This window comes from Berghia stephanieae, chromosome 8 (genome assembly GCF_034508935.2).
Source record: "Berghia stephanieae isolate SIO BIC M18660-M18661 chromosome 8, UCSD_Bste_1.3, whole genome shotgun sequence".
NCBI lineage: Eukaryota > Metazoa > Mollusca > Gastropoda > Nudibranchia > Aeolidiidae > Berghia > Berghia stephanieae.
Genome location: NC_088367.1, coordinates 30687427 through 30703408, shown reverse-complemented (window position 1 = coordinate 30703408; position 15982 = coordinate 30687427). Strand labels below are relative to the sequence as shown.

General features: G+C 35.2%; 1 protein-coding gene across 1 annotated transcript in view; it reads right to left on the bottom strand.

Annotated features, from left to right (window-relative positions):
• The window catches only part of LOC144978506 (uncharacterized), a 43916-nt gene extending 28007 nt beyond the window's left edge, over positions 1 to 15909 (bottom strand). The window contains exons 1-2 of the mRNA XM_078924672.1: positions 15653 to 15909; positions 11024 to 11181 (exon numbers count right to left, since the gene is read on the bottom strand). Coding sequence (XP_078780798.1) covers positions 11024 to 11181; positions 15653 to 15762 — 268 coding nt within the window. The 5' untranslated portion in view covers positions 15763 to 15909. The remainder of the gene's footprint in view (positions 1 to 11023; positions 11182 to 15652) is intronic.
• Positions 15910 to 15982: the final 73 nt, after the last annotated feature.

Sequence of the window (15982 nt, the reverse complement as noted above, 5' to 3'; positions counted from 1 at the left end):
TATACTATAACATCGCTCTCCTGACCTGTAAAAATTATAAAGTAGAGTCAATGTGCAGAGTTGGGCATATCGCATCGCAACATCGATATATCGATATAAATAACAATATATATCGATATCGATATAAGTTATGCTTGCAGTTTACAAGGGCTGCCAGATGGCCGCGTGAGTGGCCACACACAGAGAATCGCGTTTCTTGTAATAAAAAAAATGATCCCATAGTTCAGTAGACTTTTTGTTTATCAAAACCGATGAGTATTGCAAGGGGGTCAGTGTTAGTAGTTTTTGGCCACGTGGGGAAAAAAAATCATTATACAATGAAAACCAATGGAGAAACTAGAGAGAAAGATAAAGGGAGTAAATGTGACTCATAAATAGGGGAACAACACAAAACAAACGACGTTTCGCCTTTGGCCTTTTTCAAGTGAACACGGAATATGTATATATTTACCTGGAAAAAGGCCAAAGGCCGAAACGTCGTCTGTCTTGTGTTGTTCCCTTATTTATGAGTCATATTTACTCCCTTTATCTTCCTTTCCATTTTATTGACTCATTTAGGCACCTCTAGTTAATGGAGAAACTAACTTTTTCGTGAATATTGGAGTGGGGGAATGAGAATGTTGATCGAAATTTGACATATCGATGTATAAATTCTTTGCATCGATAAATATCGATATTTCGGTATTTCATGCGACGAAATATAGTCTCGTATCGATATCGAAAATTTGTGATACCGCCCAACACTGGCAATGTGTATCATCAAAATAACATACGACGTATACTGATACTGGTACGACAAAGTATGTTACTAATTGCTATAATGTGCTACCGATTAATTACCGTCTTTGGACCGCGTGTCGTGAGCTATTATACCAAGTTATCTAATGGGTGTAACACACTAAATGGGTGTAACGTACTTAAATGGGTGTAACACACGCACTGTCGGAACGTTACATTGTGTAGAAATCTCAAGAGAGTGTTTCGTAAGAGGTCGGCCTTGGGCTTCCTTACCCACTTCATCTCCAATCAAAATGCAGCATTATTTTCTTTAACTATTATTCATGGCCCATCATTAACTCACACAATCCTAGAAATTTTTGCTACTTTTCAAAATTGGAAAAATAATGTATTAAAAATGAGCATGTGCATATTTATTTTTATTCAATTATCATTAACATGTAAAAAAATTTAAAAACATTAACTTTGATATCACGCCTTTAATTCGTCTCATAAAAATGTAATAAATAGTAAATGCAACCTGGGTAAACTACGGATATAGTCGGTGTTAGGGTTGAGTGAGTTAATATTCGTCGGTTGTTTGGTCAAATGAAAAAGTCGCTCGAAATGTGACCCATCGTCTCAAAACAGTATTATGCCGGAAGGAACCATGTGCTTAAAAACCGAATTTAATGTTAAACTGGTCAAAAACATAAATTGTTGGCATTAGCACCCTAAAATATGGTTGCCGTTCTCCTCGATAAAACATACAAACTCAAAACAAGTCTGATATTTATGGCTATAAATTCAATTTTCAACATCGTTACCAACCCGAATTAATACCGTTTTGAGGCGAAGGGTCAGAAATGCCCGCGTTCCACGACCTAATAAAACGCCTCTTTTGTCCCTGCGCCCTGCAGCAACCCGAAAAAAATCCACTGACGTACTCTGGCAAAATGAGTGTTTGTTTTGTTTTTCTCTCTCAGTTTTGGACAGAATACTCAAACTTAAATAACGATCGATAACTTAACATGGCCCTCAATGTGTCAAAAGGTTTCAAACCTCAGACTTCAAAGCAGTTTTAGCTTAGAGGATGAAACAGGTTGAGGATTCGTATTCGTGCGGCTATTATGTGGCCTTGTGGTATGACACTCGCTTTGGCTCGGCGCATAGTTGAGTCCTTGGAAAAGGCTCTTTACTCACCGTACCCATGTGTAAAATGAGCACCTCGCCGTTAACAGCGTTGTCTCATTCCGAAAACAAAGTTGTAATATAGCCTACTAACAGGCGTCATGGCCCGTCCTAAATGTTAAGTGTTGCTGTTGGCCAGGGACCCCTTGTAAAGCGCTTTGAGCACGTATAGTAGATATTGCCCTATTATATAAAAGCTCAATTTTAATTTATTTTATTTTTAATTCACTGATCAGTATTAAATTTTGATGTAAACTTTTTTTTCTGGCCAAAATGATAACAAAATGTGTTTTGTCGAAGCACGGAAAACAGAAAGATTTTTTGCTTTCCTTATTTACAATGCATCCTCTGCATTCTTTAACGACACTCTAACATCACATTCCATTCAGCCATCAGCAAAGCCCAAAGTTCATCCCTAAATCGATATATAGTATGCGCTTGGCGAAGAAGCTCACAACATTGCCATCCGGAAGTATAACGGACCAACACACAAAACTCTTTGTAACCATGAACTTTTATAGTCTGGATAAACTGCTAAGTGAGAATTTCTCACAAACATGGATAGCAACAAACAATAACAAAGGCCTGAGTGACGCCATCTTCATCCTATCTATAGCAAAACATGAATAGTATCGATTGTTGGCTGCACTTCAGATGAGACGTTTTTAACGTGACACATAAAGGAACAGGCACTGGTGTAAGATAGAGATTTGAAAAACCCTCCCAAACAGTCAGCCTGCCTCAACTGGGGATCGAACTTCAGACCTGATTATCGGTTACCGGGAGGTCTGAGGTTCGATTCCCAAGTCGAGGCAGGCTGATTTGTTAGGAATAGTTGATTCTGTTTAGTTCCTTTTGTTTTCCTTTCTCGCATTGTCTGGCACTGTTTCATGATTCATCCACAGACCTTCATATCTTTATCTTCAAATGAGACGAATGTCTATCCCACACTTGCTCAATTACATATTCATGGGTGGACACAGGGGTCAGACAATAAGAAGTTTACATAAGGAGACGAGATTATCATTATCCATCATCAAAAAGTTAATGAGGTTCTGACAATGGTTTCGTTTTTAATACAATAAAGAAATAAAAATATGGATTAAAATCTAAAAGTGATAGTGATATATCTAATTTCAATTTCGTGATATATTCTTAACGTTTGTTCTTAATGGCTTTTTAAGGATGGTGGGGGGGGGGGGGGGGGGGCGACACTTTTAAACTTACTCATATAAATAATGATACATTCTCGAATACCTTATGATGACACATTTAAGCTCTCATGTGACCAAAAATTCTTGTAAAATAAAATAACAAATGAAAACCCACCAAACAATAGCGTCGCTCACAAAAACAAAAAACAAAAAAAAAAAAATCTGTCACGACGTCAACATCACTAAGATACTAACAATGACCGCTAAGTTCATTAAGACTACTATTAACGCTGACGGAAATAGGATTTTGAAACACAAAACGAGACCAAAAGAAAGAGAGAAAAAATCTTAAAACAAACAATAAAGCACATCCAAGCAATAAGCCATTGAATAGGGCACAGACAAAGGTCCACACATAAAAAAAGCCAATGATTCCTCTTTAGAAACGGATGTTTGTCTAACAATGCCTTGTTATCTTTTGTTAGGTCGTGAATATCATACAAATTAGGTATTCCCTCTGAGTACTTCATCACCTAACTGTGCACATCTTTATCGTTCTAATATATCGCTGTACTTTGTATAAAGCGTTAATTATCTGATCAGACTGCATTCAAAACTTGGAAGTTTTTGGTACCCCGATGCGATTTGGGCCTAATGTTGTGTTTGCTGTCCACTTAAAATAGTCCAAGCGCTAAAAAAATGTTTTTTAAAAGAGCGTGATCTGATCTCTCTCTTTTTTAAAATTTATTTATTCTTTTTTTTTCTAGGGGGGTTAAAGTTTCAAATAAAAGTAGTGGTCTAAGCAGTATGACAACCAGTCAAAACCAAAGTTTCAAAAAGGAAGGAAGGGGGTGGGGGTAACTTGTTGCTTATATAATCTCTTTTCCAGGAATCGGGTCTTGCGTCCAAAGCTATCGCTTTTGAGTCTGTCCAAGAACTTAAACATGACATTTTCCAACAATTCAACTTTACCCCGCCCACAACGGACTCGAATCCGGAAGATATATGTAAAAAGTGAGTGACATCATATATTATTATCAGACTACAAAGCCCAGTCTGTCAATGGAAAGGGCGATGGGTGTGAGAAATGGTATTTGTTTCGTTATTCCAAAACAGTACGGTCTTTATCAAATTACAGAAATTAAGGAGCAGGCATCAGTATAAGATAAAGGTCTGAGTGTGTATGAAAGGTGCCAGACAAAGCAAGAAAGAAAAATAGAAGAAAAAAAAACATCCCAAAAAATCAGTCGACATCGACCGGGGATCGAACCTCAGCCCTTCTGATTACCGGTCAGTCGCGCTTAAGTGGTCTTTGCTTCAACTCCTCGCCGTAGCACTGAGCCTGAACACGCAATCTTGCTTAGCTCACTTTGCGACGCTTTCACTACATCATTGATTATTATTGTCCGTTCAGAGGTCCGTGAACTTAATGGCTTTAAAAACCATTAATTCGAAAGAGAAATAAATAAAGAAAGAGAGAGAGAGAGAGAGAGAGAGAGAGAGAGAGAGAGAGAGAGAGAGAGAGAGAGAGAGAGAGAAAGAATTCCATTGAATCAATAGAAGACAGGACTAGAACAATTTACAAAGTAACATCCCTTTCTATCTCAGTATACATGCTTCTTTGTTACCACACAATGAATCAATAATGATGTGGAAATATAACGGATTCATTGCGATTTCTTTGCCAGGATGAAGACTGTCTCTGGACTAAAACTACAAAGAACGTTTTATGATATCACATCCAAAGATCACAAAGAGATTGGGACGTGTTCAAAATTCAACTCGACACAGTGAAAACGTCCATCAGAAAAGTGTTTGATGTCTTGTGGAGATTGCATTGTCATTGTCAGACACGAAGACAGTCTATGAACTAAAACTACAAACAATGAGGTGTCATAATAATAATAATAATAATAATAATAATAATAATAATAATAATAATAATAATAATAATAATAATAATAATAATGATATATATATATATATATTATTCATCCAAAAAAATGGAAATTCGTTTACAAACGTGGCATGCATAAAAAATGTATAAACACAAAGTTTAGAATATATATATATATATATATATATATATATATATATTATATATATATATATATATATATGTGTGTGTGTGTGTGTGTGTGTGTGTGTGTGTGTGTGCAAATGCACAAAAATGTAAAAAAAATAGACAACCAATCTTCTAAACTTTCAACACAAAGACCTTGGTAGGTGATGAATATTCAACTGGACGCTCGATTGAAAACTTTCATCAGAAAAGTGTTCAAAAGTGAAAGCAGATCCTGCCTATTGTGATTTGAAATCGTATCTTTAAATATTGTATACAATACTCATAGCAAAGATCAGGATTAATGTCACACTATAACTTGGTTTGTTCTGTTTATTTTATTTTTCTCTTATTTTATTTATTTGTTTATTTGCATGTTTAGATCAGGTGGTGAGCCCGAGAAGAAGCGTTACCTATTTAAAAGGCGTACCATTACATCAATCGCATACCTCAGAAACTTAAAAAATCAATCAAAACATATGAAAAATGTAATAGGGAAATCAAGTTAAAATGTAACAGTAGTAAAATCTCTCGAGATTACCATGATAAGAAGCTGTACGGCAGTGAGGACGACCTCAGGACCACTGTGGGCTTCATTCACCAGACCGGACTGACCATGTGACGTGACGGGAACGAAGAAGAAGAAGAAGAAGAATGCTAAATAATACGCATAACAACAATGTTAAGTGATTGAATGCTAAATACTACCCATACGACAATGGTAAATCAAGTCCACAATTACGTTCGGTTATCAGACCTGCAAATAATGGGCACGTCGAGAGGAAAAAATTAATGATGTGATTTGGGGGAGATGAGACACGCCCGTGTTTCCGCAGTTGTCGATGTTTGTATGTTTTTAACGTGTTGTTTTATACAGGGCAATATCCACCATTTCTGCTAAGAGTTTGTTTTTGTTTTGTTCTTTTTAAACGATTCAAAGAGGAAGCAAACAGCACCAGTGATCTTATTAGCATTCATGGCGTTATTCCCTTTATTTATTTATTTTTTTTTTTCTTGGACCGACTCAAGACTGATTAAAGGTCAGATACACCGGATGCATTTTCATATGGTGAGGTAAAGTGAGTTTAGAGCGTTTGGTTATTGGTTTGTTTTTTTTTTCACAAGGGACCCGACTTTGCGTCACGACAGCAGTATACGGTTAATCTTTCTAAAGTTTCATGTACAGTAGAATCCTGATAAAGCCAACATCGCCGAACCAGAGAGATTGGCAAAGTTGACTTTATCTACAATCGACGGAACACACTTCGATAAGGACAAACAAGAGGTGTTTACTTTAAGCAGAAGTTGACTTTAAGAGTGATGAGGTTATGCGGATTCTACCGATATAAAAGTAAGGCGAACAACATCAATTTACGGTACGATACTAGCATATTTGGGATGCCAAAAGAACTCAAGATATACGTTTTCTCGGCCGTGTTCTGACAGAACACAACGTTTTTGTTTTGTTTTTCTGATTGTGGCCTGGACTTCGCTAAGTCCCAGGTTTGAGAGTTTTTAGACATGATGACGGTCATTTTAATCGATCAATATTTGAAGGATGAGTTTTCTGGCCAAATAAAGAAAAATACGCGTTTGTTTGTTGTTGTTTATTTTTTCTCTAGCGATATTCAAATATCGATCGATTAAAATGTCGCTCAACTTGTCAAAAAATCCCAAATCAAGACTTTAAAAAACCATCAAGTGTAAAACTATCTTAACAAGTTGGGGGTTATCTTAAATCCATCGATGATAAAGTTGTTTTTTTTAAATTATGGCCACGATGAAAAAAAAAAAAGAAAAAAGAATGTGTTTCGTCCGAATCCGGAACAACAAGCTGACATTAAGGGGGCTCTATAATGGCTCATTTTAGGGTATAGGCTAGGTGTCACTTCACATTATTATTTAGTCACGTTACATAAAACTACGACCAATACGACATAATGTCATCATCGTAGTAGTCTAGGATGAGAGCTTAAAATCGGCAACTAAAGAGAATTGCGTTGTTAAAAATAAAAAATAAAGCTAGAGCTTTTATATAGCGTAATATACAGTATACATGCCCAAAGCGCATTACAAGGGGTCCCTAGCCAAAAGCATCACTTAATATGTCGGACGAGACATGACGCCTGCAATGCGATATTACAAAAAAAAAAAAAAAATTCGGAGAGAGACAGCATTGTTCACGAGAGAATGTGAGTGTAAAGAGCCTTTGCCAAGGACTCAACTATGCACCTCACCGGACTCGAATCCAGGACCTTCCAATCTGAAGGCGTGTCATACTACTAGACCGCATAGCCGCAAAAAGGAACCTACAATAAACAAGCTGTCATTTTTTAAAACTTCAGCTGCTGAACTTTATTTATCTCTCTTCATTACCATCATTTTATATAATACCACTAAAATAGAGAAATAATAATAATAATAATAATAATAATAATAATAATAATAATAAAAATAATAATAATAATAATAATAATAATAATAATAATAATAATAATAATAATAATAATAATAACAATAATAATAATAATAATAATAATAATAATAATAATAATAATAATAATAATAATAATAATAATAATAATAATAATTTCGTGGATAAGGCTAGAGGAAAGTTTCCTCAATAGATTCGACAGATGTCCTCTTATCCCTCGCAACCCCTAAAAAAGCGACAGTACATGCAGGTCTGACATCTGAACCAACTTACATGGGCCAAGTTTAACATTGTTGTAATGGACACTATTTTGTGTCACATTTTGAATAATTCCATTACAACAATGAGCCCATAAAAGGAATTCGGGCATCAGACCTGCAAACAGTGCACGTCGCCTGAAAGAAGCGTGGATAATCCAAAAACTAACACTGCTTCCCCCTCCCCATCCCACCCGACGCTAACAAATCCCATGGGCCGTAGATTGTGCAATTGCAAATATACACGAGGTGCATTGCCAATGACGCGGTTAAGAACTCACTCAACCCTTACACCGACTATATCCGTAGTTAACCCGCGTTACTTTTACCCCATGCCTATTACTTACATTTTTTTCTGAGATAGATTATAGGTGTAGGATCAAAGCTAATGTTTTTCGTTTCTACATGTGAGTGGGAGTTGAATAAAACTAACTATGTACATGTTCATTTTAATACATTTTTTCCAATTTTGAAAAGTAGCAAAAATCTCTAGAATTGAGTGAGTTAAGATTCCCTACGCTATCTCTCAGGTCGTTATCTTCACTCGCTACTCTGTCAAATGCATGTCTCTCTTCATCTTCATCTCATGCATCTTCTCTCTATCTTTTCTCTTTCCCTTCTCTCTTCGTTCTTCTTTCTTTTTGTGACTCTTTCTTCTCTCTTCCTTTTTCCCTTCTTTTTCTCTCTCCTTTTTCTTCTATCTGCTGGAATCATTTTAAAGTAGTTTTTTAAGTCAATAGGCCGTGTCCGTGAAAGTTGTATTGGTTATTCTGATGTTACGTTTGCATTAAATAATTTTGTTTCCAGTATAACGTAGAGGTAGAGAGATAGATGGATAGATAAATAGAAAGAAAGAAAGATAGATAGATAGATAGATAGATAGATAGATAGATAGATAGATAGATAGATAGATAGATAGATACATTGGTTAAAAAATCAAATTAACTTTTGCGTATTTGTTTCACGCCTCACTTCAGTACGACGATACACATAATTTTATTTTTTTTAATAGTCAGATGAAGCTAATTACCATAATGCACGAAAAGAAACCAATGGACTGTGAAGACTCGTAGAGAGATATTATATTATAATACCCGTATACAAAAAGAAATAAAAACAACAACAACAAACAAAAAAACAATGTGCGGCGTACACACACTTGGAAAGCTAAAATGTAGCCAAGAGAGTTAAAATCAATAATTTAAGGTCAATAACTTTACTATAAAATGATTTTTTTTAATGAAATAAAAAGCAAAACAATAGTCAAACAAAACCCCCCAAAAAATCCCTCTGTCATTGAATTGATCCCCCTGAGATGTATCAATACCGTATTGAATTAAAAATAAACTTTATGATCGCATCAAGATAAATGCTGCTTCTGATTTGTCTTTTAAAATGCTATTTTGATAATCTTATATTATCATAATCACCACCATTATCATACTCACCACCATCACTACTACAGTACTACTACTACTACTCTCTAGCTTTACTTCTCTTTCTTTTAAGATTCTTCGACTACATTTTCACGAAAAAAAAAAGAAAAAAAAACAGTTGGGGCATGTCAGAAAAACTTTGTCATTTTTAGTTTTTACCACAGTTTTATATTGATATCATAAATGAAATTAATATCAACTTTGTATTAACGATCAATTTTTGACCAAAAAAAAAAGAGTGTCTGCAATAGGCAATCTATAGCCATGAACATTGTGTTGCAAGACGCATCAAACAAACACAGAAACGAGCATAATAGATTAAACGATGGTACCAAAACAATGAAAGAAAATAAGAGGGTATGGATTAGTATAACCATCAATTATAATGAGAAAAATAGGCAAAGAATTGTAGAGTGCTAAAGAAGGAAAGAAAAAAAAAAAGAACCATGAAAATAATCAAAAAAAGTATGTGAAAATAACTTGCATCTAAAAATACGAGCTAACCACTTTCTAAGTGAAGACATGTGACCAACGACTCGACTATGGTATTTTGTTGAAGTGTACCAATTGCTGAAAATCGAAAGTCAAAACAATGAAATTTTAATACACAAACTAAATTGCTTAGTTCTCAAATTTCATTATTCTCAACAGGTTCAGCTCAACAATCGCCATACCAGAGGCCATATCATATTATCCATCACAGCACTAATCCTTCAGAGCCATGAGGCTTGTGGAGCCAGAGAAGTGGACAACAGCAAGTGCTTGCTACCCATTGTATACTTTCTGCCAAGTCTAACAGACCCAGCTACCTAATCACTGCTAGGTTTTTTTTTTGTTTGTTTGTTGCTTTAGGTCTCTTCCAACACAATTGAGGTTATATGAGAGACCGCTGAAACAAAAAAACAAGCAATCTAACAAAAATAGTACAAATGTAAATCAAAATCATAACCTTAAGATATCATAAGCTAAATTATAAATAACCAAGAACAAACAGAGAGAAGATTTACAGAAAAAAAAATATCCCTGTCAAAAATACAATCACAAACCAAAGAAGCAGGATAGGCTAGTAAAGAGAAGGAGAAACGACATCACTATCAGATCGTACAACCATGCGAACGTCATAGATATATGATTCAAGGGTGATGCTCCCATCCAACCACCCGCTCACTGCTAGGTGGACAGAGGGGTCAGAAAGGAACCTACAATAAAAAGATGACATTTGTGAAGCAAGAGCTCAACCAACGGATCTATTGGGAACCCTCTCACAACACTGTGCCATTCTTGTCATAGTGCAAACAGTGAGTTGTTACATTTTTGTTTTGTTTGTTTGTTTGTTGCTTTAGGTCTCTTCCAACACAATTGAGGTTATATGAGAGACCGCTGAAACAAAAGAACAAGCAATCTAACAAAAATAGTACAAATGTAAATCAAAATCATAACCTAAAGATATCATAAGCTAAATTATAAATAACCAAGAGCAAACAGGCAGAAGATTTACAGAAAAAAAATATCCCCTGTCAAAAATACAATCACAAACCAAAGAAGCAGGATAGGCTAGTAAAGAGAAGAAGAAACGACATCACTATCGGATCGTACACCCATGCGAACATCATAGGTATAGCTGTTACATTCTTCAAGAAGAAAACTTAGAGGACAAAGGAGATCCAATGACCGAATGATAGGACAAAAAACATAAACATTTCATATGATATGTAATCTGAAAACCATTTTTACAGAGTTGCTCTAATTCATTCATTAACAACAAAGGATACTAATGAAGAAAACTTTTTTTTCCGTTTCTGAAATTCCTTTGAGCTCCACTCGCTGTAAATCTGAGGCATCATTTGTGTACTCTCCAAATTCTGATGATTTACTTATTTTTGCATAGTCCACTGCTCTCCCATCTTCACTCATGTATTTGCCTTTCAATCTGTTAATAATGATTAAAAAAAAAAAGAAAATACAACATAAGTCATTCCACGCGAGAAAGGGCTTCTCTTTCTCAATGCCATCAACAGTATAGTATATTTAAAAAGGCAGAGTAATCATGTCAGCTAAATACTTCATGTGGCACCAAACTCCCTTAAATTTCAGTTTCCGTGTGAGATGATCGGAGGAAAGATGTCAGCAGATATGCCCACTAAAGGATTATTACAAATGACAAAACTGAAAAGACTTGGGGATATTTCAAACGTAAAATAAAGCATTACACAAAGAGCCCAAATTGAGATTTCAGAAAAAAACTTTTAAATTTAATCATTAAATATTGCATTAATATTTACAAATACATTTACATCTAAAAAGAGCAAATTTGGCCTTAAATAATATAAATTTTACAAGAACTATGCAAAAATTGGGTATATCTTCCCTCCATAAAAATTTATTTGAAGAATGGCAATATAGGTCAGTAAGCATTGACACTGTTTGCACAGTATCACTGACCATAATGTGGCACAGCAGTATATGGTCTTTGCTTCGTACACAAAAGGTACTCAGTTTGACACCCCGCTGTATTGTGAGGCCTGTGAAACAAGACACCTCACCCTAGGTCCTTCTAATTGGAATTCCCTCAAATTGAAAACGAGAAATTGTCAAACGTCGACACCTTTAAGAATCATCTGAAAACTGAGCTGTTTAGAAAGACGTATGGTTAAATACAATTAAAACATTTTTAAATGACTATGACGTGTCTGATCTAGCGCTGTAATAAGTTTTCATCCCCCTTACTTGTCCCCGCGGAAAATTGCAAATGAAAACCCAAAATCAAAAAAATTGCATGCAAAAAATGCAAAAATTGCAAATTTAAGACATTGTTTTCAATAAACAGCGCACAATAATTTATTCTTGCTTTAATTCTATGACAAGCATAGTCCACCAAATTTAGATGGTATGTATTATACAGTATTGTGTCCATAAATTACATTGATATTGACATTGCACACACAGAAAAAAAATAATATGCCAGGTATATACAGAGGATGCCGCCACAATTGTCAAAATTGCGGTCCCGTTGCGGTAACAGCAAAAAATCGTGGCCGCAACCGCCGCGATTTCCTGGAGGGACAGCCATACTTATTATCATCATTTTTATAGGGCTACGTATACGTGTGCGTGTGTTTCTATGTAAGCACATTATTAGTAGATATGTATTGTGTATATGTGTGCAGGAACGAAATTTATATTCGTTCACAGTAACAATCTTCACATGTTTCTTCAGATTAACGGAAGTAAAGTAAATGTGCAAGGAATGTCTTTGTGTTTTTATTTTTATTATTTGCATGATTGATTCTTTGTTAGTCAATGTATTTGCAGAAGAAATTTTTCATAATTGGCTTGATTTTAATTCGGGGTTCGTCCTTCCAGTGCTACCAATGTTACATTAGTTTAGTCCGTAGTTCGTCCAGGGTAACATTCCATTTTAATTTAGGTTTTATGACACTTTAGATAGGTATTATATCAGTTTGTGCTATTCTTCAGATAACAAATTGATTTTTTTCTATTAAATTGCCAATATCAATATATTTTCTAGTTGCTTTGATTATTATGGAGAAAGAAATGTGTATTACGCAAGGAATGCTACATGGACGAGCTATTGATCTGTTCTTGTGATTTCTTCATTTCTTTTGTTCATCACTTGATACATATATAAAACTTTATTATAATATATAATTTCCACACAATTCATGTTTAGCTTCATATGAAGCCATCCTTGCTTCTTTAGATTTTTTTTCGGTTCAAATTTTAAATTGAGCTTGTTTAGGACATCTGTGATGCATCCTTTTTGCATGGATTTAGAGTTTGTGATAAATGACACACTGCTTTTTAGGTGTTATGGATCCCAAACTGAGCTTGTATACAAAGTTGGTCTAACAAGTGCAGTGTAAGATTGAGACTTTCCTTATTTTAGTGCACTGGTTCAGGCTGAGGCATTTTAGTGTGCATGACACTTCTCAAACCATATAACTCGATCACAACTTTGATGGGAATTGCAACATTGCTGTGCTTTTAGTCTGTACACTAACTCTATCTTTGCTAACATTGATGTCAATGGGTGTTGATCTACATTCAGTACAAATTGACAAAAGAGAGAGAGAAAAAAAAAGAGTTGTAAAAAACAAACAAAGAGAAAGTAATTGATCTTCTTAATAATAACAATGGATGACATTTATAATCTGCCAATCCCCAAGGACAGCAGGCTCTGTGTACTAATGTTGAAAACATCATGACATCTCAACACATTTCAGCCTTGCTTTGAATCTTTTGTAGTTATTCTTACCGAATACTTTCATTTAGTCTTGAAAAAATATACCCCCCTTCACCCCCCATTTCATGGAAATTATTTTAATCCAGGCGTTTGACCATAAATGAATCAAATTTCTTTGCCACAATCAATAACCCTCCTCTACCCCTAAAAAAAAGTCATAAGAGATATTGCAAGTTATCGGCCATCCAACACAAAAATTAAATTAATCAGTTTTCTTTTTTTAATATTTGGTCTTCTGACGTAAAACAGTTTGTGTGGCGATGTGGGCTTGTAGCATGACACTTGCTTTCGGATCCTAAGGTCCTGGGTTGGAGCCTCACTCAGCGCATAGTTGAGTCCTTGGAAAAGACTCTTTACTCACATTCTCTCACTGTACTCAGGTGTAAAATGAGTAGGCTAACCGGCCATTAACAGCGTTGTCTCTGTCAGAAAAAATTGTATTATCACCTAACAGGCGTCATGTCTCGTACTTTATGTTACATGTTGCTGCTGGTCAGGGACCATTTGTAAAGCGCTTGAGCATGTTTAGTGGTTATTGCACTATATAAACTTCAATTTAAACTAACAACAAAAATGTTTAATTCAGCCATTTTGAACCATAAATTGTGACAATGAAAGATAAAGTTCTATCATCAAAATCAAAGTAATTACTGATACCAAAGGAGCAAGTTGTATTGTAAGGAGTCGACACCATTTGAAGTGAAAATATCAAAGAAAATATGTAGACAAAACTTTCCAACCAATCTTTCCCAAAAACCAAGTCTGGACAACGTTCTTTATTAGGCATCTATATATATATATATATGAAAATACAGCGTTACTTTGGAAAATCATGGTCTCCAAAGAATAAATTATAAAATATTGATAGTAATATTATCACAAGGCCTAAAAAAAAAATCAAGAAGAGCAGCAAAAACAAGCAAACAAAAACTCTCCCTTCAACGTAAAGAAACATTTCCATAAACGAACAGATTTACACCAGGAAGGCAAAAGCTTGATCTCCTTAGCAAAAAACGAGCTGTTTTTACTCGGAAGACCAAAGCAAGACAATTGTCGTGAACAGATTTCTCAACCTAGTTCATGATATGTAAAATAAAGGAAAAAGTTAAGGAAAAGTCTGGGTGTTCTCCATATTATGTAAAGGACATATGGGCGGTTAAAATGCTCTAAAAGCACATCGGGAATCGTCCCGGTAAAATCTTACTCTCATCATACCAATTGATGGCGGATTGGATCCTGAAAGATCAACGAAATACGAATGAGTAATGATCTGAAAAGTTAAGTCAAAGAGAAAAGAATGAAGGGTGTCGCGAGCTTTTATAAGATAGAAACAATGACGTCACGTTTACGCAGGAGACAGTGAACAAACATAACATGAAGATTACTCAACAGCTTGATCGAGACATGACAGTCATATCATAACAAAACACTTACAACAACAACATAAACCTATCACAATAATCAGTGACATAAAATCTTCCTCACACAATTCAATAAAGAACAACTCCCCACCCCCTCCCCCCCAAAAAAAAAACACACCGCAACATAAAGACACATTTCCAAAAATAAAATAAAAAATGTTTTACGTCGGAAGACCAAATATTTTTTTATTTTTTTGGTGTTGGACGGCCGATAACTTGCAATCTTTCTTCTGACTTTTTTTTTTCGGGGGGGGGGGGGGGGGGGGGGGGGGGGGCAGTATCGGCAGTAGTACTACCATTACACCATTACATACAAATCTTTTTTAAAAAATTAAAACAAGACTTAGCAAAGAAAAATAAAAGAAACAAAACAGAAAAAAAAAAACAAAAAAAAATCAAGCAAAAATAAACAGAAGAAAAAGACTGGCCTCTTACTCTTAAGCAGAAAGAAACAGTTCTATAATAAACGAGAATACGATTTTTCGCCGGGAGGCCAAAATCTTGGTCTTCCTAGTTCCCTAACCATTTCCTTTCTCAACTTGAAACTTGATGTTTATGATTGTGGAAATCAATTGTTCCGTTGGCATAATTATAAAAGTGATTCAGAGTAATTTCAGCCCAGAGATTGTGGCCTAAACTAACTGTTCGCGAGAAGACACTGAGTCTGAGTGAGGCAAGAGACAGAGACAGAGGAGTGAGAAAAACTTTTTACTTACTTCAGAATACTTTTCTGAAGTCTTTTCGACAGTTCAACCCCAGATATGGAGCTTTTACTGTCTGATATCTTCCCTAAATTGATGGGAGTGATGTTTTCCATCTCTGACATCCTGAGAATTGTGTGAAAAAAAAATATTAATCCAATGAATCACCTGTCACTGTCACAATTGTCACTTCAAGAATGAGAATGAGAATGTAAATAAATGGGTATCTATGCGAAATGAACCAAACTTGAGACGAGCGACAAATTTATAGAGGAGATTGATGTCCCTTGAAATCTATTTCTCCTCCGAATATTATTTTCGAATCCTGTAAAAAAAAAAAAAAAT